Genomic DNA, 25,278 nt, shown 5'->3' on the forward strand with positions numbered 1-25,278 from the left:
AGGAAAGGAGTGTGGTTGTTTCTTTTAGATTCTTGACATGGCGCAAGTGACCGGCTGAGTTACTTATTTTATTCATTAGATTTCTTACCTGGCTTTAGCCATCAGGTCCCAGGATGGGTTGCAGTATAATCATAGATATTTTTTAAAAGTAGAACAGATAACAATGATAAAGAATAAGCAAAACGGTTCCACAGAACAGAAATAAGGTGGGTGCTAAAAATACACACCTCCCTAGGTAGCTCAGTTGGTTAGAGCGTGGTGCGGATAATGCCAAGGCTGCAGTTTTGATCCCTGTACGAAACAGCTGCATATTCCTGCATCACAGAGAGTTGGACTAGATGATGATCCTCAGGGTCCCTTCCAACTCTACAATTCTACGATTCCAAGTATCAGGAGCCAGGGCGAAGAGGTGCGTCACTGTGAGCACCTTGAACTGGGTCCAGAAACAAACTGGCAACCAGTTAAGTGTAGGCAGGAGAGCTAGGGGCAGTTTGTGGGCGAGTAACTTGAGTAGACTTATCATTTAGCAAACCTGCTTTGTTCTCCCTTAGTCAAGCTCTGCTTCTGTGTCCAAAATAGATTCTCAATAGCCTCAAGTGAGGGAGAAGCAGAACAGCCTCTTCCTGTGACTCTGGCAGTCTAGCATTTTTAGGCTTACCTCTGAGCACATTTGGCGTTCTTCAGTTGTCCAATGATGATGATGATTTAATCTACCCTTCTTGCCAGCCACCAGCCTGCTCCACCTGATCTCGTGGCCTCTTGAAGCAACATGGTGATTTCCCCCATATCGACCCATATCTATCTTTCTGTCAGCCACCATGAACTAATGTACACTGATGCTTTTTGTGCTCCCAAGGTCTTCCTAAACTACATGTTTGTTTGACTGCTTCAGAGAAACTGTGGTTTTTAAAAGCATGGGATTTTCTGGCAGGCCCAGGTGCTGTTTCCTGTTGCCAATATTTTTTTATAAAATAATAATAATAGATTTTGCATCTCTCTTCAAGTAATGATGGCAAAGTTTCCATTGACCCATCATTTCTGAAATACCCCCTTCTTCAGTCACAACTCACTGGGAATAAGGATTGAGGATCTTAAATCTAGGGAGAGTCGTCCTCCAGGTGGGGCTGGGGGAGGGCCTCTGTCAGTCAGTGCAGACAATACTGGGCAAGATGGACCCAGTGGTTTCCCCACTTGTTCTTGCAGGGGTTCAAGTTTGTCCTCTAATTTCTCCAGAGATGTCTGTTGTCTTGTGCAGGGTTGTAAGGCAGCAGCAATTTCTGTCCTGTGCCCTTGGTTCATTGCTGTTTCTGTTCTGCTTCCACCAAACCTACGTCGTTTGTCTTGCTATGCAAGGATTTACATAATTAATTTTGATGCGTTTCAGTGGAAGGGACATGTCAAAAACTCACGCAGAAAATAAGCATGCAATTACGCAGGGAAACATAAAATGAAAATCAAGAATAGTCAAAATACATTGAATTTAATGTCAGGTGGGATTGCCAAAGTATTTTTTTTCTTGCCCCACCCACCACAGCAGCACATAAACCTGAATGCACCTAAGTTAAAGGCGCGTAAGTTGCAGGCTTACTATAACATAAATATTTACCATAATTATTTTACCATACTTATTTTAGTTTGCAGACTAAACTCCCTGCCCCGACAATAGCAAATGCCACTTCTATTTTCTTGCATGATTGCCGTTCATGACCTTGCACAAACATACAAATTGCGGGAATTTCCATTTGCGACGGAATTTCCCAAGATTCCTAATCTTAGGTCAGGGTCAGTGGTTGTTTGCGATACGGAAAGGCCTCCCATTTACTTTCCCATTCTTCCTCGAATTTGATGCCACCTTGCACATTTATACAGGGGTCAGAGCTCAGTGGCAGAGCAAATCCTTTGCATGCAGAAGCCCTGGCATCTCCAGTTGTTCTTCCATCCTTTCTTTTTTAAAGGATCCAGTAGCAGGTGGATGGAGTGGGAAAACTTGCTGGAGCTACTGCCAGTTAGTGAGATCATTAAGCAACCCAAACCATTCTTGTGTGCCCTAAGTACTGGGCAGCTGCAGCGGTGGGATAAATGCCTCTGGCTGAGTGGTAAAGCACCCATGCAGAAGGTTCCAGACTCAGTCTTGGGCTTCATAGCTTCAAAAAGGGCCTCGGGTAGCAGATCATGGGAGAGACCTTCCCCTGCCCTGAGAACAACCCACCCACCCGCCTTGCCCCAAAGAGCCACTGTCAGTCAGAGTAGACAGCACTAGTTTGATTAGATATGAGGGACCTTCAGGTGTCCATATGCTGTTCCCTGTTAAGGAAAATAAGCACTTGTTCTGTTGAACAAATACTATTGAACAAATCTCCACTTCAGTAGTTTTGATTTCTGTTAGGCAACTCTCCCCCATGATCCTTCTGGTGACAATGTTTTCAGTTTCATGCATTTCATGTGTCTTGCTATTCTCCATCTCCTTATTGCTTTTATGGCTCATCACTGGGGATGCGCAGGCAGATGTAGGAGGAGCTCATGGCTACAAAAAGTAAGGATTGATTACTTGTCAGGGGGAGGTAAGCCTGTTTCTTGTGCCAAATTTTCATGGGGAGGATGTCGGTCTCTTAAAATAATATATGGCTAGCAGTATTTAAAGGTAAACTAGGTGCTCAAACACTGCATTGCTTTAAACTGCCCCCCGCCCTCCTCAAACTCTTTTTATAAAGACTCATAGACAAGCCTTCCCCAAGCTGGTGTCCTCCCAGATGCTACAACTCGCATCAGCCCCAGTGCGACCTGTCATCTGGGAAGATGGGAGTTGTAGACCAAAACATATGGAGGGCACCAGGTTAGGAAGGCTGCTGTAAATCATGGGTGGCAGAGGCTGGAAAACGTGTGTGGCACCACCATAGCACTACGCCTGGCTGTGGCGTAGAGTCAGTTCCCATACGTATGCCTGCCTGCCCAGCTCATTAGACTGCAGTCCAGTTGCATCACGTTCAGGGGTAACATTCCAGAGGCATCTCATATTTGCAAAAGTCACATATAGCCCCAGATGACTTTTTTAAAAACAAACAAACAAACACAACCTGGCTACTAGCTGGCATGGGATGGCATGGCCCTCCCTGTGTCTCGGCTGCTTTGCCTCACTCCTCCACCAACAGGAGGAGAGGAGAGGGATGGAGGCAAGCAGAGAGAATTGTAGGCAGAAGAAAAAGGCTGGAATTGATCTGGAATAGAGCTGCAGCCAAGCACCAGTTAAATTTGTATGGATGCGACTTGACTATAGAGAATTGCATTGTGATGCCCTCCAAGGTGGCACTTTTGCATTTGACACACTTCCTATAAAAGTTGGTCACCGCTGCCCTAACAGAGAATTGTTGGTCCTGAAAACATCACCTTGCAGGCAAACGCTGAACCCCAACAACTTCCTAGCAAGCTCACTAAGCCTTTTCCCTCACCTCCTGTGTGGCCTTCGTCTCCTTTGCTTCCTGCTGGCAGTGGTGGCACTTGCCTCCCAGCTTTGACTGCCTACAGACCGAACCTGCAAGCTCATGAGCTTCACATTATCCTCACTTGTTCTCTGACATTGTGCTCTGTTTTATTGCCTTTCCCAACATCTAAACTTGGCATTCATTGAGATGTTCGGTATTGACTGAGATGCAGCTTGTATGTAGGTTTGCTTGAAACAAGAAATGTTTGGAAAGCCCCTGGCTGGTTATTATATCACATGCAAGGTGAAATGAGGCGCCATAAAATATATACTGAGCTTGTCGCTTCCTCTTAGATAAGAATTAGCTGTGGCTTCATCCTAAATGAGGAAGGCTTTTTGTGCAATTCAGAACCAAGCACTGTCGTTCACAAGGACAAAATTTCCCTCCTGCATCTCTTTTTGTCGCTTTCTGGGTCAGCCACACCTGCTGTAGATTAGCGTGTTGTACTTTTGCAGAACTGTGAAACCAGGCAAAGTGTGGTTCCTTTGAAAATCTCTTGGAAATTCAATCCATTTCTGAATATGTAAAGTGAAGTGGTAAGGAAGTATTTAATTGCAACTATCTGATTCCTCTTCCTCTCCCCCACCCTACCCAATTATGTGGTCTTTTAAAGCTCCTTTTTTCAGCCCATTTGTCGTGAGTCCTGGGATTCAGACCATACCCAAAAACAAATACATATTTTCTTAAGAAAAAGAACAAGCGCCACTGTCTATAACTGCACCGCAGAGTTTATTCCAATCTGGGATAGTTTAGAGTCTGGGTTGGCTTTCGTAAACCACCAGGCGCCATTGAGCATATCCTCTGAGTTAATACCTCTACAATGGTTTTGGCTTTTTTTGTAAAAACAGTAAGAAGAAAGAAAGCATTTTTTTGCAAGTTGTTGATGTATGAATAAACAATGCCTTAATAGGGAGCAGATTCGCCAGTGTCTGCCTAGTCCACAACCCTGGAGCCATGACACTTCATTGTAAAGCATTCCTGGATGGGTTGGGCAGGATTCGGAGAACCAGGGAAGCAGTTCTTGTGATCTCTGAACAATCATATTCTGTGCAACACCAAACACGTGGTGTGGGTCTGGATCTCTGAAATGGTTGGTTTTCTCATGGTTTTTATCTAAAAGCATCTGCCGTGAAACCTTTCATGTGAAGTCACTGGAGCAGAATGGAGTGACCTTCTTGATCATGCTTTAGCATCTCCCATGCTCAGTTCGTGCTTGCAGGTTTGGCATTTACCAACTTGTAAAGCCCTGCTTTACTTTTAGCTATGCATACTTAAGAACGTGAGAGCCTCTTGGATCAGGTCAAAGACCCACCTAGCATCCTGCTCTCACAGGGGCCAGCCATTGCCTCTGGGAAGCCCAGGAGCAGAATCTGAGCTTAATAGCACTCTCCCCAATCCCCCCATTGATAGTTTTATCCTCCGTGAAGAGGTACTTTCTTTTGTCTGTCCCGATTCTTCCAGCATTCAGCAGGTATCCATGAGATCTAGAGTTCTATGAGAGGGAGAAGAGCCTTTCTCACTGCTCTTTTCTCCATACCATGCATAGTAAGAAAACACCTTCTCCTAAATTGAATCAAAGTGCTCTTAAGAAGGACCTAAAACTTGTTCCTGGCTCTATTGCCTAGGCCACTGGCATGACGAGGGCATGTCAAAGAATGGCCACATTGGCTGACTGCCTTGCAGCCGTCAGATTTTTTCTGTCTAATGAAGACTTAGCAAAGCTTGAACATATGTATTCTGCAAGATAGCGCTGGGGCTAAGTGGGAAGTGAAGGGTCAAAAGAATCTATTGTATAAAGTAGCTTTCTATGTGCTTATGTGTGTGTGTTTTAAAACCCCAAGTGGCATCACACTGGCACAAGTGGTTGAATTGATTGGCTGAAGATATCTTGCTGAAGATACCCGCTTGTTCATTTCAGTGTGGCATTTGTAGAATGCTTTGCAGGAAGTAGATTGTGTCCATTGGTCGGATTGGCCCACCTCTCCCATTCTGCCAACCCTAGTTGCTATCATTATTGCTATTAATGAACTTGGTGCTTTGCAGACTGCAAGGTGGCAGGTCCCTGCTGCAAGGAGCTGGCAATCTAAAACGCTGCTCAACTCTGTCACTCATGTTAATGGCTCCAGGAAGGGTGCAGTGAGGGGTGGGGGAGTGTGATGGCAGTAAACCAACAGACTCCTGCTTCTCCTCACTACCTCCCGGTGGTCCCTGAAAGAGCCGGTGTTCTCAATTCCTTGAAGTATTCAAAAGCTAGCGGAGCAAGGACTGCCTTACAGTTCATGCCCATGTTGCTGGCAGGGCATCTGCATCTCAGTCTACAAAGGACGGGGGATATCCCTTGGTGCAGGTTCCTCGTAGAGCAGCTGTAAGCTATGGAGGAAGTGGAGACTGAGTCACAAGTCTGGATTCTCTTACGAAAATAGCAACTTGGCATGCTTTGTAGAAGCCTTCTCTGACCTGGTGCCCTCCAGATGTTTGGAACTATAACTCCCATAAGCCCCAGCCAGTGCAGTCTTGCCCATGTGATTTTCAGGCATGTGTTCATAGTCCTATGACCTACAAACAAGTTTAAAAAGCAGCAGCTGACATTCCCAGGAACCTGAGTCCTGTACCCTGCCGTTCTCTGGAATCGCAGGAGTTGCACAAGCTCGGTCATCTCATCATGTTTCCTGGTCATTTTGGCTCCAGGCAGCTAATCATTGTTAAGCTACTCCTGTGTCATTCCTTTGGGACTCTTCAGGGGGTTTAGCAAGCTGCATTCAGCAGGATACGCCTGTAACTTACCTGAATTCACAACACTGCCTTGTAGGGAGGCAAATCGCCTTTTATTGTATTTAGCCATAAGCAAGGGGCAGGCTAGGGGCTGAATGTGGCCCTGCAAGGATCGCGTGCCTCTCTCCCTGGGCCATGCCCCTTCCTGGCCCTGCTGCATGCTCCCCTGGACTGTGTTTGCCTGTGGGAATGCATCCTTTAATTGTGATAATGCCTCTTCCTTACCTGGATGGAGGACAGAGAGGGCCTGTGTGTGTTTTCCATGGCTGGAATGCAATCCACGGTGCAAGAACCGCTTCTGTTGCTGCACTCACCTTTGCATCTAGTTGCGCCCTCTTTTGTCTTCAGCCCCACTCACCACTGGCATGCAGCTCCCAGAAGTCTGCCCATAAGGGAACGTGACCCTTGGTCTCAACAATGTTCCCCTCCTCTGCTGTAGGTCTCCTGTGGGTGCTGGTGCCCATTGGGACTGAGAGGTGGGAGCCCAACAGTAGGTGGCACCAGAGTCGATGGCAGACAAAGCCAGCTCATTCTAGTTCTGGCCCCATCCTCCTCCTTCCTGCTGTGTTATGGGCATGAAAGAGGAGGAAGCTGGCAGGCAGGGACTTGCTAAGGATGGTGGGGCAGTGCCCCATTTGCCTGAATGGAATACCCAGCACCTGCATAGGCTATTTTGGTGAAACACTGGTCCTAGTGAATGCTGGAAGTCACTAGGGGTGCCAATGAAGCAAAACATTATCTTACACCAAGTCCAGACTCTTGGTCCATTCAGCCCAGTTTCTACAGGGTCGCAGGCAGAGGGAGGCCACGTTTTCCATCACCAGCTGCTCCTCATCCTTTTCAACCTGAGATGCTTCCCTGAATGCAATCTGGGGGCTTCATGCAGAGCTCTGAGCTGCCAAGATATTCGGAGTGCATTTTGGGAGCTCCCACAACTAGCCGCAGTTGGGAGGCACAATGCAGGGTTGGAAACTTCCCCAACTGAACAGGTGTCAATTTGGGACTCCAGCAGAGCACTGGATGATGATGAAGAAGAAGAGTTTGGACTTGATATCCTGCCTTTCACTCCCCTTAAGGAGTCTCAAAGTGGCTAACATTCTCCTTTCCCTTCCTCCCCCACAACAAACACTCTGAGAGGTGAGTGGGGCTGAGAGACTTCAGAGAAGTGTGACTAGCCCAAGGTCACCCAACAGCTGCATGTGGAGGAGCGGGGAAGCGAACCCGGTTCACCAGATTACGAGTCCACTGCTCTTAGCAACTACACCACGCTGGTTGCTTTCATATCCCATACCCCCACCCAAGGAGCTGAGTTGGAATATATAGTTCTCCCATTTCATAAAGTGAAATGCACTTTGTTAAAATAAATTTCCTTCATCCCCCCCCCAGCCCCCATTCAGTGTTAAGTGGCAGGGGTGGCACTGTTTCTTAAAGGGCCACCTCTCATCTTTTTAAAAAAGGAAAAGGAAGAAGGTCATGTTGCTAAAAGGATGCACCTCAAGTGTACACCTAAAGAAACATAAAAGTGTGAATGCAGCTTACATCTGTTTCCACACACGATTGACTGGCGTCCCCTGCCAAGGACATACTGGTGGGTGAGCCAGGCTTAACTGCTGTGTTAATGTGTGGAATGGATTCAAATGTGGCAGCCACTGAGGTTTCACAGCTAGGCTGCCCAACTCCAACCTTTGGGCATTCCTCCTGTTTGCTTGTACCTCTTCCTGGTCGGTAGGCTCAGGGATGAATGAGCAGCTTTCGTACCCAAGAATGGGAGCTTCCACTTGCCTCAATTGAAGGCTGTAGTTTCGGAAGGAACCAGGCAGCTCCCAGAGTCTTTTCAAGCTCTGCTCAAGGGAATCCTGGAATTCCTTGGAAATTTTCTCATGTCAATCTGCCTAATGGGTTCTTTCGGCGCTGTTTCCATTTATCACTCTTCATTTTCCTGTTTAACGGGATCAACAAGTTTGTTCGAGGAAAATAAAATGGGGAGTCACAAACTTAAATAAGCTACAAGTACTGTTTATTCAGGCATTTGATGACTGAAGGACACTGTTCCTGGCAACCCTGAGATCACTGGCTCAGAGAATGATTCTAACTGCTTTTAGAATGCTTTTAAAAAGTGTTTTGTGATTAAAGCGTTTACCCCTCACCTCCCTGGGCTCCTCTGGGAGGAAGGGCAGGATATCAGTTGAATAAACAAGAAATAAATAAAATTACTTTGAAATCCAATCAATCTGTGGCACCTTTCCCCTTTCTCAGCAAGGGGGAGGGGGGGTTTCTGCTGATCCAGACATCCCTCTTTGCTTTTGTGGAGGAGCTTAAGAAGGCAGAACAATAGCTTGAAGTGTCACAGGGAATGGGATTTACAGTATCTGTGGCTTTGCTTCTGTGGAGGAAGGGAACTGTAGCACAGTGGGTAGGAGAGAGCATCTTCTTTGCATGCAGGTGTCCATTCAACCCCCAGCATCTCCAGGTAGGGCTGGTGAAGATTCCCTGCCTGAAGCTCTGGAGAAATGGTCCAGCTCAGGGTCGGGCAGCTCCCTGTTTTCCTCTCAGTTCATGAGGGGTAGGGAGCATTGTGTTTCATGAACTAGTCTACCCTGCAGGGCTAGTGAGAGCCCTTTGGAGATGGGAAGCACGAGTGAATGGGGTATGTCTCCTTCTTCTGCAAAACGTAGAGGGTTCCATGTCAGATGGTGATATGGAAAGGTTTTTCCTGGAGGGAGAAAAAATCCCGATGTACTAAATCAATGCTGTGAGCTTTCAGCCTTTTCTCAGTGAAAATCATGCTTTCCCCATTTCTTTAGTAGATTAGATTCATTTCATGGAGGAAGAGGAGAGGTCTCTCCACATTTGTTAATTGTGACTTCTCTGTAGAACCTCCAGGTTCAGAGACAGTCTGGCTCTTGGCTACCAGTTGCTGGAGAGCAATGGCAAGAGAGGTGTGTTCACCTCAAGCCCTTCCTAGAGACACCTGGTTGGCCAGTACAGGCAGCAAGGTGCTGGAACTTTTTGGTCTGCTCAAGCTGCAGGGCTCCTGAATGAAACCTTCTATCTCCCAGTGAATGTGTACAACAGGGGATGTTCTCTTTCCTTCCTTGTCCTGCTTTCAGGCTTCCAAGAGGCCTTTGGTTATCCACTGCAGGGAGCAGGATGATGACACTAGATGGATCACTGGGCTCTTCAGATGTATCCCTTAATTTACCTAACAAAGCACTGAACCTCATGCAACATTTCATGGCTTTCTCTTGTTCTTGTTGGCCAGTGTAGCTTAGTTTTTCTCCTTCCAGCTGATGGCACCTGTCCACAACACATCCATTGTCTCTGTCCTTCTGTGAGGAAGTGCTTTTGCATTTCTGGCCAGCTTCCCTCTGTGTAAACTCTTGCTTTCCCTCCCTTGCAGGTTTCGCCGTCGCCCAGTGCATCAACCAGCCCAACCCCTCGCCGCTTTCATCTCCATCCCCTTCGTCCAGCGGGAGCACCGGGCGCTGTGACTCTGCCACCAGCTCCACATCGATTCCTTCCATGGTCCAGAGCCCGTCAGGTATTGAAGCCTCTTGCTCTTAGCTCCTGTAGGCTGTTTTATAGACTGCTTGAATCCACCTGCAGGTTTTTAAAGAGACTTCCTAATCTTAATATTTTATCTCCTGTTCATTAAACTTGTTTTGGAAAGGGTACTCGAGGGTGGGGGGTTCAGGTGCGTCCATACAAAACTGGGGGACAAATTATACGAGATTTTGTTTTCCCCAGTTGTGGCTTCAGTCCTGCAAGTCAGGCAGGTGGGTGAGCTTGGCAGACCATCACTCTCTTGGTTCAAATTGTATGAGACAACAATATTGCTTGCTGCAGGATCCTGCCTTAAAACGCTTTGTGCTAATGCTTAACTTCTTCGCCTGCTGGAGCTCAGACCATTCCAGAATCCACACTCCCCTGACTGAAAATCCTATTCCTACGATCCCAGATAACTGAAGATCTGGCACGGCTGCTCAGTAGTAAGACAAAGGCGCTCTACACATGCTTAAAGGCACTGTGTGTCATTTCACACATTCCTTTACACTGAGAACAAGTTGGACTCCTGGTTCAAATTTAAGTCCTGCTGCAATAATAAGCTGGCCAAAAAAAAAAAAAGTGATCTCTCTGTCCTTTGGCACTTGTGTTTATATCCTGGTTCTTTATTTCCATTGAAATGATCTGACTGCTTAATCTAAATGTGTGTGTATGGGAGTGAAAACTAAATTTCAAGGTCATCTTTTAAGGAATGTTCATGGTGCCAAACAAGATGCCCACCCTAGATATAGTTCAGGGATGGAGAACCTGCAACCCACCAAATGATGTTGAACTGCAGCTCCCATCATCCCTGACCATTCTTCATGTTGGCTGGGGCTAATGAAGTCCAAAAAGACCTTGTGGTGGGGCACAGGTTCCCCACCCTTGCTTTTTAAGGAATTGGGCGTTGTTGGCTACCAGGAACAACTGCAAAATATTGCTTCATTCCTCATATCTGGTAACCTTTGCATTTTGTGTGTGTAGTTTTAACAGCCTGATCTTAGATGCAAGTCCTGCTGTATAAATTTTGAATTGTACTCTCCTCCTTTTCCCTTCTCTTCCCCTCCCACAAGTAACTTCTTTTGCAGGGATACTCTTTTTTTGCAGAAAACCTCCACAGGCAGCTTGTCTGTGCCATAGTGATCTTAAACTCAGCACACCTGTATTTCATGGCTATCATAAACTCTGGAAATGTACAGGCTTGTTAAAAGCAAATGCTGGCCTGCCTTCATATAAATGCATTTGCTGACAGGCTATTGATCTTCTGTAGAGGTTTCCAAGGAAGAAGAACGAGGTGATTGTGTGTTCCCCCCCCTCCCCCAGCCCTAGATACTTTTGCCTTTGTGCAGAAGTTCCTCCTCCCACCCCAATCTTTATTCTCCCCACCCACACTTGATAGACAGCACTGATTTGGACTGCCGGTGGGATGTTTGCTCCACCACATGTTTAGCCTAGTTGTGTGGGTCTTAATTAAATTAAATCCCCCAAATGGGAGTGGAGTCAGCTGTTCCTTGTTACAATCTATTTCCAGCAATTACTGGCAGCTCTGTGTGACATTAGCAGTCCTTAAACATGCGGCTAACAGTTTAAATCCTAAAAAGCCGGGTTGGTGTAGTATCAATGGGAAATGAAAGCTCTGCCTTCAGAGGGAGGGTTTTGTTAAAGAACTTGTATTCCTTGGAAAACCACACACTTCACGACGAGGAGTTAACTTTCCAAGCTGGGCCCTTGCCGTGATGGATATGAGCTGCTCAGACAATCAACCTGTTTCTTCTTCTTCTTCTTCTTGGTTCCAGGTCACAAATACTGATCCGCAGTATCTATCTAGTGTCCCTCCGCCCCTTGGCTGCATCGTGGCAACTTTCATCCCGACTATATTTTATTTCATTATGTCAGGATTTTTTATTAACTTCTGTTATCTGTTCCACTGAGAAGCAAGGGGTCTTATTTGTAGAGTGCGGCCACGCCTCCACAGTTTCACTTAAAAATGTGAAATCTGGTTCTGCTCTAATCACCTGGAACCTAAACTAATGCTGAAGGCAGCAATTCACCCTTTAATATTACAAAACCTGGTTGAAAGCTGACTGCTGTATTGGAGCTGAGAAGCATGGTTTGTGCTATGAAATTAAGGCTGTTACAGTTCTACTTTATCAACGCTTTGTTTTATTTTAGGAACAAAGGTTTTTCTTCTCCAGAAGTAATTGTTTCTTTCTTATTTATTTATTTATTTATTTATTTATACAAATATTTATCTACTGCTACTCATAACAATTGAAACTTTTAAATAACACACAAAACAATATGATAGAGAATATTTAAAAGTTACAGTCAGAAATCAGCTAAGCATTGTGGAAAGATGCATTCTTCATTGGCTGCATAATAAGCCTGTGAGGTTTGCAGCAGGTGTTTCAAAGCTGAAACAGAAGGCACACTAAGGACTCAATTTCTTGTTGTCATTAAATGAGCCTTGCCAACTCTGGAAGCAACCGGTGATGTTAGCTGACTTTAGAAGCTTTTGTCTTGGGAAGTGAGGAAAGTCCCTTCTCAGTGCAAGGATGCCAGCTGCGAACCTTAAACAGGTGTGTGTGTGTGTGTGTGTGTGTTTTTACGAGCACTTTCATTCAGATCAAAGCACGTTCCCCAAACCACTTTTGCCATCAATGCATTTCACAATCTGGGAGCCGCTGTGCTGTCCCTTGGTTGCTAAATTAGTGAAATGACTTTGCCTGTGGGTTAAGCAATCCTTCCTCCCCCTTGTCCGCAGCACTGTCATTGACTGTGCCTCATGCAAAAGGCACAGATGAGATAAAGCTTTCGCGTTACTTCTGACGGCAGATGGGAGCTTGCCCAACTCATTAAATAAGCAGCCTGCAGTAATTCTGACGGGTTCTTACGTCATCCCAAAGCTTACTAAGAGCTCTTCTACACTAAATTTGACCCCTCACCTTTCCACCTTTCACCAGAAGCATTGTCCTCCAGAATCCTCCCAGCTCATCCTGCACAATAGACGCCAAAGAACTGTTGCTAAAATGTTCAAATTAGTTGCATTCTTTGTTTCATCAGTACAGCAATATCTTCCTGCCTTCATGCCTTCCTTCCTTTGACCTTTTGGGGTAACATGCTGCAAGTGTTATCCGTAGCTCACATCCATGACTCAGATAAGGAGCTCAGGAAAGGGCCAGGGCGCTGTTTTTCCTTCTTCTTTTAGGGAGAAAAGTTGGTGTTTTAGGAACTTCACAGTGTTCGCATTCCACACACACACACCCTTTAAAATGCATGTGGATATGAAGAACTTCTAAGCTTCTTGCCTGTTTAAAAGGGACAGCACAGAGGAAGGCTGAGAGGGTTGTACAATGTCATGTTTGGGATGTTGTCTGAAACTTCCAACTCCTAGCAGTGCTTGATTTATAACACAGAACACAACTACTTTATAGTATGATCGTGGGACATCCAGCAAGTATAAAACAATGCAGCTACAGAAGAACATGGATCATTCCCAAAATATAATTATAAATGGGCCTCTTACATATGTACCTTAAGTATGCATATAAACTCAATAAGATGTATGAGCTTGCTTTTGCTGGGTAATCTCGTTTATGTTAGGTTTAATTTGCGACAAACAAGCTCTCATCTCCTCATCAACACAGAGAAGCCTGTCTCTTCTCTGACCTTTCATATTGAAAAACCCTCTTCACAACAACATGTCTTGGAGAACTGCAGGAAGAATAGCCAGCACTCTTGAATACTGTTTCTGGTTGTATATCCAAATTATTTGAATACCATACCATACTGCACTGAAATGTTTAAATGTTTCTTTGATCACCCTTGAATCTTCCTGCCCCACTCTTTGAGAACCTCTGCCCTGGGGCACATGAGATGAGAATTCTGGACTGAAAAGGCACAGAGGGAGAGGATCACATTAGAGCTCTGCTGAAAATTTCTCAGCCATGAGAAAAGAAATTGCATTCCAAAACATGTCAAAGGAGAGCTAAAGAAATTGGTGAAATTCTGAAGGGTGTGTGTCTAGTTTATATCACACGCACCTGCCTTTTGAGGCGGCTGAAAGGTCCTTGAGAGTGCCTTTTCTTACCTCCACCTCACTGAGTGGTCTGTGCTCCTGGGGAATGTTGCCAGGAGGAAACTCCTTCCACAATACTTTTTTCAGGCAGCCTGGGGAGGTGGCGGAGTATTGGAAAAATGTTTGCCGGGAAGGGAAAAAGAAAGAAACACGCCACCCTCTGCCACATTGCTGCAACATAGTAAGCTCAAATCCCAGCACCCACCAAAATTCTGAAGTGTCCTGAGAATGAAGGCTTTAAAAAAAGATTGTCTAGGCTTTAGGCTGTTATTAATTTATTAGGTTTTTTTTTAATTGACAATTTACCATATGGTCCCATGGTGGGTTTTATAAAGTTTGTATACTGCTGGTTTTAACCGCTCTCCACCATACGTATAGTGTTGTTTTAATGTAATATTATTGTGAGCTGACTTAGGCTGCCTTTGGAGAGGAGAGACAGGTAATAAATTTGGGGGGAAAGTTAATTTTAAACAATCGTATCTACTTAGATCCCCTCCCACGTCATTTCTGGTTAAGACAAACCGTCATCTTGACCATTATTGCCTATTATTAATATTGTTGTAATTTCATTTCTTTTTCTAGTCCACCCCAGGATAGTTAACAATAAAATGCAACGTTAAAACCACAGTGTGGATAGATGACCCTCGGATAGATTATATAATAGATGAACCTATTATATAATAAATATGCAATTCAGCAGTAGACTGCCTTGTAGCCCACTGGCAGAGCACCTGCCTTTTACGCCAGAGGTCTCAGGTTCCAACTGTTGCATCTCCTGGCAGCACTAGGAAAAACCCCTGTCTGAAACCCTGGAGGGTTGCTGCCAGTCAGTGTAGACAGTACTGATCTAGATGGACCAATGGGTCTGACTTTGGTATAAAGCAATGTTCTATGTTCTGATATGCTGCAAAAGCTGGAGAAAGTATTAAGCTGGCCCTGAATGAGAATAATGTGCCGGGCAATCTGATCACAACAACGAGGGAGTTCCCTAGCCAGGGTGCTGCCACAAAGAAGGCTCCGCTTCATCCACTCCCCTGGATGTCCCATTCACCAAGGGCACCACAAACAAGGGCCTCACTGGCAAAACTTGCAGCCCAGGCATGCTGTGAGAGAGGCAGTCATTCAGCAATTTGGATTCCGCCAGCGCCTTGAATAGGACCCAGTCACTGACAGCCAGCACAGTGCTTCCAGGATTGCTGTAATGTGATCCCATCTTACTTCCCCTAAACCACAAACAGGCAGCAGTGCTCTGCACCGGCTGCAGCTTCCAGGCCGCCTTCAAGGGAAAAGCCCTCTGTAGAGTTCATTGCAGTAGTCAAGCCAGGCGGGGCTTATCAGAGCACAGACAACTGTAGGTGGGTCATCCCCATCCGAGAAAGTAAAGTTTAGTCAGTGGGTATCAGAATGTGCTTGGGTCCTTGTTGCAAGTTTCACGTAGGCATCTGGCTGACCACACTCTGAGAGCAGGATTAGATGAGCCATTGACCTGAGCTGGGCGAGTTCTTCTTGACGTTCTTATGATGACTGTCACCGCTATTGGCACTTTATCTCTGTATACATAATACGCTACTGAGTCTCCCCAAGTGCTAGACAGACACTTTAGGCGTGTGGGGCTGCCATATTGCAGTCTGCCATTGCCAGTCTCCCTCGGCTTACGGAAGAGTTTCTAGTGTGGTTGGGTAAGGCTGCTGCTGCTTGGGACACACAAATTTGACTCCTCTCCCATGTCCTATGTTGTTCTTCAATATCTGAGCTCCAACCCTCTGTAGGAAACACATTCCGTCTACACGACCCTGGTTCTTCCATCCTGGCTGAATCCCACACATGACGATGTTTGTTGCACCTGTTGTTCTGTCTTGCTCTTTGTTCCACCGAAACGATGTTTTTCCAGAAATCTTCTGTGTTTGCAAAATTCCGTGGTGTTCTGTCTGTCTTTCCTCCCCGTTCTTTTTTTTTTTTAATTGCTTCCCATTGGATCTTCTTTTTTTCTTTTTTTTAAAGAAAAAAAATGTGCTGCACTTAGCTTTGACTGTAATCCAAGTGCTGTATTTTACAGGCTTCCTTTCTCGAAAGGGTAGATTTATCTGACATCCTAATTTATCGCTCGCTCTGTGGGAGACGGAGCATCCTCTGGCAATTTATTACCATTAAGTGGGACAGAATATTGCTAACCCACGAGAAATCTGTAAAAAATTGCTCTTGCCTCTTTTTTAAGTGGGTCGTCGAGGTTCCCCTCCCCCCTTCCCCATCGTTTTGAACCCGAAAGCATTCCTGTTTCCTTCCCTGGCGCTTAGCCGCTGTCATCGCCTGGCAATCCTAAGTCGAGCCAACCTGAACACGTGGCATTCTTGAGGACGGTTTGTGTACTCGGTAACGGGCAAACCTCTTCTCGGCCTCTCGGGGCTTCCGAAGAGAGCGAGACCGCAGGATGCCAGCTGTTTGTGAGCATGTTTGTGGTGTTGGTGATGGTCGTTTTGATGTTTACTCTTAATACAGACTCCCTGCAACCCCCTGGGGCACCTCCTGATCTTTTGGACCACAAATCCCGGCCGGCAGGCCTTGTGGCCCGAAACCTCTTGAGGGCACCGGGTTGAGGAAGGCTGCTATAACATGTCTTCTTCCTTCCCGTCTCTGTGAGCCCCCACCCCATGCCCTCTCCCCACCCACCCAATTGTTAATGGCTTCATGTGATCTATTGCTGTGTTTTCCTCTAGTTAGGCCTGGCAGGAAAGGACGGCGGCGGGTCTTCAGTCTCTCGGAGGCTGACAGTCACGGTGGACACTGGGTTTAGGCCTTCCGGCAGCAGCTGCAGCAGCATCAGTCCTTGCAAAATCCCTTCAGGCAGGTTTCTCCTTGGATGTGTATGTGGTGTATGGCTCCCCTTCTCACTCCCCTCGTCCTCCCCGAAAAAGAGATTACGGGGCCAAGGGAGTGTTGCTGCGATCCTCTTCCATGCATGCAGAAACAGCCAGCTGCTGTTCACAGTGCAGTATCTCACATCCAGGGTGTATAGAGGCCTTTTCCACCCTTCCTGGATAATTCTGCTGAAAGAGAGCACCTTGGTTGTTCAGCCTGGCTTCACCCCACAGCCACTCCCTTGCTTTCTTCCTTGAAACAAAGAGCAGCTCTTCCCACTGGGTTGCGGGAAGGCTATCCAGGTCTCCACCGGAAAAGGTGGTCCCAAGGTTCAAGATGCCAGACTCCTGTATCTTTTGGCTCTTGGGTAGCGTAAGGGTCTTACCTGGCACCTGAGCTGTCGGCGGCTTAGCGTTCGGCAACTGGGAACTCACCTGACAGCAGGTGATCAAGGGATGGAGGTGGGAGTATTTCTGCCCCCCTGCCGTAGCTTCAAGCATCAGTTCAGATAGGTGAGAATGAACCCCAATTCTCAGAACTTTTTAGCAGGAATTGGTTCAGGCAAGCTGTGTTCACAGCATGACGGAATTGGAGTTTTGTGTTTCCTTTCAGTTTTTTTTAAATGTGTAAAGTCTGTGTTGCCGCTTTCTCTGTGTGTTGGACGCTTTTTGGCTCCCTTCCTTACAATATTGTTTGCTACCTGCTTTTATTTGCAGCCATTGTCCTTCGAGGCCATGATCAGTTTGCTTCTGTATATTTTGAGATCTGCCTTTTCCTTGCAAAGCGGGGAGCTTCCTTAGGTTCTCATGAGAATTTGAGGCACCCCCTCCATTTCCCCAGATCATTTAATGCCTATCTCAGGGCAGGGGGAAACCGTGGCCCTTCTGAAGTTGCTAGACTACAACTCCCATCACCCCTGACCATTGGCCACATTGACTGGAACTGAGTCCAGCAACATCTGAAGGGCTACAGCTTTCCTATCCCTATCCAAACTCTTTAATTTGTCTAGTTCATCTTGCCATTCAGGTGCTGTTTGGTCCAAACACTGGTGACAGTGGCAGGGACTTCATTTATTTACCTTTCAGGGGCATTTCTCTTTACGCCAAAGTCAAAGCAAGTAAGGATAAGCATTTCGGGACAGAAAAGTACTTTCCGCACAAACATTCAGGTGTAGAAATTAACCCAAAAGGTCTCCCTTTCCATTTTGACTTGATTTTCTCCACCCCATGCCTCTTCTTCATGTTTCGGGTGGATGAAGGCAGATAAGAAGCCTCCTTCCATGTGCATTTTTGACATGTGAAGACTGACAGTGAGCCGTACACATCTTGCAAATCTCCCATCAGGCCATTCACAGACCTTGCATGGCTGTGAAAAGCGAGGTGTCCCTTGGATTCTTCCACCTACCACCATCAGTCCCACTTTGCAAACAGAGCTCGTCCAATTCTATCCCATAATTCTACGAAAGAAGGCTGGTGTGACTATACAGCCTGCTGCATTGAGGTATGACAGCCAAAGATTCCCCGGCCTGCATCTTCGGCTCTCTTTGAATTGCGGCAATTTGAAGGGTGAATTTTACTTTACAGGGAAAGCTTCAGTCGATAGCATTGATCAGTCAATTAATCCTCATAGCCCAACTGAGAAGTGCTATAGAGATTGTGCTCATTAATTACTCAATGTCTCTCGGCTTGCCGGCATATCGGACAGCAGAGACTAGGATGGTCCCAGCGGGTACAGATTCCAGTAGTGCAAAAGAAAGAAAACCTGTCAAAGCTGTCTCAGCAGTAACCCATCTTCTCCAGCCCCCCACCCACCCAACAACCTGGTGCCGTCCAGTTTTTATTGGATCACTCCCCACATCATACCTGACCGTTGGCCATTCTGTAGCTAATGGGAATTGTCAGCCAACAAAACCTGGATGGCACCAGTTTCGGGAAGGCTGATCCACACCCAACACTGAACTGTGCGTGGTGATTTTTAAGAGACTGTTGGCTGGGTTGCATGTTCTCACACAAGCCCTTGGGCAGGAAGCTAGGAAAGACCTCTTTGATTCTCATACACATTCTGTGATGTCCTTGCCCATCCTAAGGCCCACAGTGCAGCTGGGAGTTCTGCCCAGGATCTCTTGTATAGGTGATCCTTGGGCACAGGATCCTGGGGCCCTTTCTTCCCGTGCTGCTTCATTGCAGGCCCTAAATGTTTCATTATTATTCATTTACTCCTTGTTACATTTCTGCCCCACATTTACTCCAAGGAGCTCAAGGTGGCATACACGATTCTCCCCATTTTATCCCCACAACAATGCTTTAAGGCTGTGAGACGATGACTGGCCCGAGGTCACCCAGTGAGCTTCATGGCTGAGTGGGGATTTGAACCCTGGTTTCCTGGGTCCTAGTCTGACTTTCTAACCCCTATGATGAACTTGCTTGTACAGTGTGGACAGTCTAGGCTTGAAGGAAACAATAATAATAATATACCCCGCCCATCAGACTAGGTTGCCCCAACCACTCTGGGCAGCTTCCAACAAATATAAAAACACAGTAAGACATTAAAAACTTCTCTATACACCGCTGCCTTCAGATGTCTTCTAAAGGTTGTATAGTTACAGTGGTACCTTGGTTTTCGAACATAATCCGTTCTGGAAGACCGTTCAACTTCCAAAACGTTCAAAAACCGAGGCGCAAAGGACAGCCTGCAATTTCAATGGAGAAAATGGGGGGGGGGGGCTCAGTGGAAGCCGTTCGACATGTGAGGCCCATTTGAAAACAGAAGCAATTACTTCCGGGTTTTCGGCATTCGAAAACCAAAACGTTCAGCTTCCGAGATATTTGTAAACCGAGGTACCACTGTACTTGTTTCCTTGTCATTTGACAGGAGGGCGTTCCAAAGGGTGGGTGCCACTGCCGTGAAGACCCCTGCCTGGTTCCCAAAGCTTCATGTATTGCAGTGAGGGAACCACCAGAAGGCCCTCAGAGCTAGATTTGTGCAGCCGGGAAGAAACTGGCCATACCCTGGTCTCCTAATTAGTGTCCATCCACTTCCAGAGACAGGGCCCGGACTGACAATTCTCATGGGCTCAGTTTCACAACACGTCACTCTAGTTCCCATTCTTCCTAGTGTTTTTTCCCCTTGGGCTTTAGAAGCCGCGGAAGCTGCCTTATTCCCAGGTCAAGCCACTGGTCCACCGACCGGCAGTGGCTCTCAAGAGGTTCTTCTAATGCCGAGGATTGAACCTGAGACACTCTTCATGCGAGATGTTGTACTGCTGGGCTGCAGCCCTTCTCCTTTCATTGTTATTTCCTTCTCCCACTCCCCTTACCAGGAGAATTGAACTGGCTCCAATGGGCCAGACCATTGTCCCATCTAGCCTAGCAAGATCTACTCCAGCTGGCTCTCCTGGGCAGAGAGAGAGGCCTTTCCAGGGATGGAACCTGACGTAATTGTTATTTTAAACATTAAAAAAAGCCATGTTCTGCCAACGACCTCCCCATTACTGAAAACTGGCTGGAGTTTTACTCCCTCCCAGCTGACTTCCTTCACATGTTTGCATTAGCCCAGCTCCCTTGGTTCTGTGTGTATATATATCCTCCCTCCCTCCTGTTCTTGCAGACACCCCCCCCCCGACCTCCAACAGACTGTACAGAATCCCAAGCCCAAGAGTAGACTTTCAGAGGACCTGCAATCTACAATCTTCCGTTGCATCCTTCCCTCTGAGCCTCTGCGATCAGGCGTCCCCACCACTTTGCCAGCACAGACTGAACTGGTCTGCGTTGTATTTGCATTCAAGGAAACACTGGTGTCGTTGTTGTTGGTTTCTCCCCCTTGCCCACTCTGAGCTGAAACAACTCTGCCCTTTTCTCCTCTCCCTCCTTTTTTGGCACAAGCCCTGCACCTTTAAGCAGGAAGAAGAAAAAACCTTCTTAAAGGGGTGGCACCCCCCCCCCCCCCGCTATATATCTACTCTCCAAAAATGTGGGAAGGATTGGGGAGGGAGAGAAAGAGCAATGGGCGTCACCATTTCCTTCACAGCTTTTGGTCTCTTTTTTTCCTCTCCTTACAGAGCCGTGGTTTGGGGCTGCCAAGCAAAGCAAAAATTAAGTTATATTTCCCGGACATTAAAAATATGCATTGGCTTGAAGTCCTCTTCTGTGAAAATAAGCATAACCAACCCTTTACCCATGAAAGGAACGGCTGTCTGTCATTTCAACTCCACCCAGCCCTCTCATTTCCCCCACTGTACTCAAGTTTAATTCTCAGCTTCCCTCTTCCCCTTTCTTCCACTGCTGGTTTTGGCTTTGTAGTGTTGTTGTTGTTGTCTTTTAAGTTATGCAGCACCCCTGCCTCTCTGTAGGATTTCTGTTGATTCTGCGCAAGCAAGAGTTCCGTTTGAGAATGCCAAATCCATTGTGTCTACCACTCACTGCATTGCTTCGAGGGTCGTTCTGCAGATACCTTGTGCTGAAAGGGAGACATTGGAGTCGCTTTGCATTCGGCCAACTTGCCCAGTCTGACCTCCTGAAACAATATGCAAACCGAAGCACCGCCAACCGTTTGAAATTTGCGCTTCTCTGAATTTTGCAATGCGGTTCTCCAGCCAGCTAATGCATTCAAAAATGCCAATGCTGGGGCGAGATGTCCATTGAATTGCACACAATAGTGAAAAACAGTGTACAAACTGCATTATGTTAGAAGGACGCGCTTGGTAGAAATGAGCGTATGAGGCCAACTTGCACACCAAAATGTGTGTATTAGATGAAATCGCACAAAAAATGCTGGGGAATATCCATGAGGATTTTTTTACAAATTGCACACTGAGAGTGGATAAGTTTTTTAGAATAAGAAAGTGAATGATGCTGTCTGAACAGCAGGGTAAAAACATTTTTGTGGGAAGTGATAAGAGAGTGCTTTCTGAGGTCACTGGGGTCCCCAGCTCTTTTAGAGGCCAGCAGTGTCGCATGATGCACTTAGAGGAGATTATGTGCCCATCTGAACCAAAATGCCTGGAGCAGTTGTCTCTTGGGTGTCACAAAAGCTGGGGATGTTCTGCAGCAGTCACACAAAGAGAAGCATTAAGGGAAGCACAGCCACTGAAATTGCATTGCTTGGTGCAGCTATTTCCCTCTTTAGTCAAAGCTCACCTTTCCAGGGCTTCTTTCACCCAGTTTCTTTCTTTATTCTGGACATAGCCATCCATGCCTCTGTTGCTGTTCTTGTTTCCCAGAAATCTGTCTCTTTTCTGCCCAAGGGTCCTTGTACCCCGAAGAGCCTGGAATTGGGGGCTGCTTCTGTCAGTGGATGCCCACAGGCGTCAGGGATTGCTCCCTGAACAGTATCTTCAGTACCAACCAACATAAGAGGACCGAAAGTGAGATTGTGCAGGGACAATCTGTAAAGCTTCACAGCCCACCATTGTTTTATTTCCTTCCAAACCTGCATTACAGTTTTAAACTTCTCAGAGAGGAAAGCAGGAAAGCCTGGCAGTAAGGATGGTAATAACAATATCACAGAAATAACTACAAGCAGTAGGAGGCATTAAAATATTATGCCGCAAACAAGTCAGCAAAAGATAATAAGATCTTGCTTAAAAATCACTCTGTATTCTTGAATAGGAGGACTCTCAGATGAGAGAGCTCTTCTTCCTCTTTGGCAATCGCTCGTAGCCAAGTAAGATTGTCTTCCATCGAGAAAGGTCTAGCTAGTTAACAGTGTTTCTCAAACTTAGGTCCCCAGCTCTTGTTGGACTACAACCCCCATCATCCCTAGCTAGCAGGACCAGCAATCAGGAATGATGGGATTTGTAGTCCAACAACAGCTGGGGACCTAAATTTGAGAAACACCGGAAGACACCATAGGTCAGCCTTCCCCCAGCCCTGGCCCCCTGCAGATGTTTTGTGCTACCACTCCCAGCAGCCTGCGCTGACGGCTTGACGGGAGTTGTAGCGTGAACCATTTGGAGAGCGCCAGGTTGAGGAAGTCTGCTGTAGGTGGACCTGCTGCCTCCCCTAGATGTGCCCCTTTCCTGATCTCAGCAAACGGAAAGAGATAACAGTTGCAAATCAGAGGTCCTCTTTGTTGCTGGAGGGGCAAGGTCAAATTCTCATAGTCTTTTTTCAATTTTAATATTAAAAAGCCCTTTGAGAGTGGAATACGTTTTTAGAAGAACGGATTAAATAATGCTGTCAAAACAGCAGGGTAAGAAGAATTTCGTAGGAAGAGATAAGAGAGTGAGTGAGGGAAGCCAGAGAAAGGCAAGGCAAGCAGAGTTTGCAAGTAAACACTGGAAATAAGCACTGAGTTGGCACAATTAAAACCACAATGTTGAGTTTTGGTATTTGCATGAAGGTTCTGCAGAACTAACCCTTCTTCCATGCTGTTTTTTGTTTGTTGTTGTTTTAAGCTACAACAGCTCCTGGTTCTTGCCACGGGTGCAATGTAATCAAGTAGCACTTTCCACAGATTAACTAGGACTAGAGCTGCACCAAAGGTCTGGGTCAGTGTCAGGCAGCTGTCTATGTGGCTAGGGAGGCATGGGGAACCTTGTGCAACCTTTGGCCCTCCAGATCTCGCTGGACTTCAAGTCCCATCAGCCCCAGCAAGTGCATCCAAAGATCAGGGATGATGATGAGAGTTGCAGTTCAGCAGCATCTGGGATGCCAAATCTCCCCCTGCATCTAAACTAGGTTATCATGGAACCCACAGGTGACTTGAGGCCAGACTGTGTCTGAACTGAGATTTGAGCCCAAGCCTCCTTTTCACCACCCTGAGAAATTATGTTTGCCATGCACAGTATTATCCTTTTACTGCAGCTATGCCCCACTTTTTCTCTCCAAGGAATTCCAAGTGGTGCTCAAGGCGGTTTCTCCCTGTCCCCATTTAATCCCCACAACTATCCTGTGAGGTAGGTTAGGCTGAGAGGCAGAGACTGGCTTAACGTCACCCAGTGAGCTTCGTGGCTGAGGGGGGATTCAAACCCTGGCTTCCCAGGTCCTAGTCCAGCTCTCTTTGCCTCATTGATTCCTATCTGAAGAGGTGGCCCTTTTCGGTTAATGATAATGCTCATTACACCCAGGCATAATATGGTTGTTTTCCTTTTCTCTCTCTCATTCGCCTGAACAGATGACTCAGCAGCCACTGAGCAGCCTCAGGCATCCTCTGGTCACTTGCCGGCAGCCGACGACTCTTCTGCGCACAACTCAAAGCCTGGCAAGAGGAGCACAGAAGCGGAAACGGCCAATTTATCTCCCAGCCTCATTCCTGCCCCGCAGCCCACCATCTCCCTCATCTCAAATGACAGCACGGACACCTTGAGCGTGGAGTCCCTGACGCTGGTCCCGCCCATAGACACGGACAGTATTCTTGCCGTCGGCGGCAATCAGCCGCCAGCCGCAGAACCAGGTGTTTCCACAGAGACCGACGGACAACAAACTTAGCCGTGCGTCAAACCGCGGCTCAGAGCGTCGGGGACGCGAGCGAGCAAGCACTCTCCCGCGAGCAGTTGAGCCAGCGGAGGCGTCACTGGCTGCTTAGCGACGTCCCTCAACCCGTGTCCATCTGCGTCTCTTGATGAAAATTCAGCGTGCGAGGCGGGCTTTTAAAAATAAAGATGGGAGGAACCTCAAACTTCAGTGCAGGACTGGCCTTGCACGCTGGTGTTGCAGGGAGGCGGGAGGAAGGAACTTGAGGGAATTGGTGATGGACGGTATTTTGGAAGTACCTGGCTGCTTCTCCCTCTTTTCTGTTGCTCGTTTTTAATGCCACTGTCATAGTCCCACCTTCAAAAGCCATGACTGCAACCGAGCAAACTAAACTCTGTCGTGATCCGAACCAGTTTTCTGTCCGTGTGGTGCTTTTCCACTTCATTTGGAGGAAAGGGCCGTAGACCAAGGAACTTTAGTAGGGTGTGTGTGTGTGTGTGTCCGTCCCATTTGGGCAAATCTTCCTTCTAGCCTGCTGAGTTCTAGTTTTCGTTTTGTTCGGAGGCATGAGCATTCTGTTGGGAATCCCAGCCAAGCTGGCCGCTTGTATTTATAGCACTGTAAAACTTTAATATCCAACTTGCGTGTATTCTGTGTCTGAAATAATTTTAACTTGAAGTTGTACGCACATCTGTTGGCGGGGGGTGGGGTGGTTTTGCAAGCAAACACGAGAAATTCGGGTCTTTGGCATAACTCTAAAGGGCTTTATTTGGAGGAACACATGGGGGAATTGCGGGCAAAGTTTTGTGTAAGAGATTTCAGAGGAATGTAAAATATTTTAGCATACTGATGTCCTTGTTTATTTTGTGGCTTCTTTGTCGTCGTCCTTGGTGCTCTCCTGCTGCAGCAGCCTTCAGAAGGAACTTTGTTTATATCCTCATAAATCCAGTTCGCATCCTACTAACATTAGTTTCTGGGTACCACCATGCATTCTACTCGCTTCTCAAGCAGATAAAGAGAACAGGGCCTACCCTACCATTAAACAGAGTGAGGCAGCTGCCTTGGGGGGGGGCAGATTCTCAGGGAGAACAAGCAGCAGCCCCTCACTTGTCCCCTGAGATCTCTTAAGGCAGCCAGT

General features: G+C 46.8%; 1 protein-coding gene across 3 annotated transcripts in view; it reads left to right on the top strand.

Annotated features, from left to right (window-relative positions):
- CLEC16A (C-type lectin domain containing 16A) overlaps window positions 1-24,990 on the top strand; it is a 92,863-nt gene extending 67,873 nt beyond the window's left edge. Inside the window, exons 22-24 of one of the 3 annotated variants that reach the window (XR_014518912.1) lie at window positions 9,652-9,792; window positions 16,587-16,713; window positions 23,842-24,990. Coding sequence is in view for 2 of the 3 variants with exons in the window: in XM_083474188.1 (XP_083330314.1) it covers window positions 9,652-9,792; window positions 16,591-16,713; window positions 23,842-24,155 (578 nt within the window). In the remaining variant the exon portion in view is untranslated. The remainder of the gene's footprint in view (window positions 1-9,651; window positions 9,793-16,586; window positions 16,714-23,841) is intronic. The other 2 variants (XM_083474188.1, XM_083474189.1) reach the window with 2 other exon arrangements.
- Window positions 24,991-25,278: the final 288 nt, after the last annotated feature.

The sequence above is a fragment of the Podarcis liolepis genome (assembly GCF_965112155.1).
Source record: "Podarcis liolepis genome assembly, chromosome: 14".
NCBI classification, from domain to species: domain Eukaryota; kingdom Metazoa; phylum Chordata; class Lepidosauria; order Squamata; family Lacertidae; genus Podarcis; species Podarcis liolepis.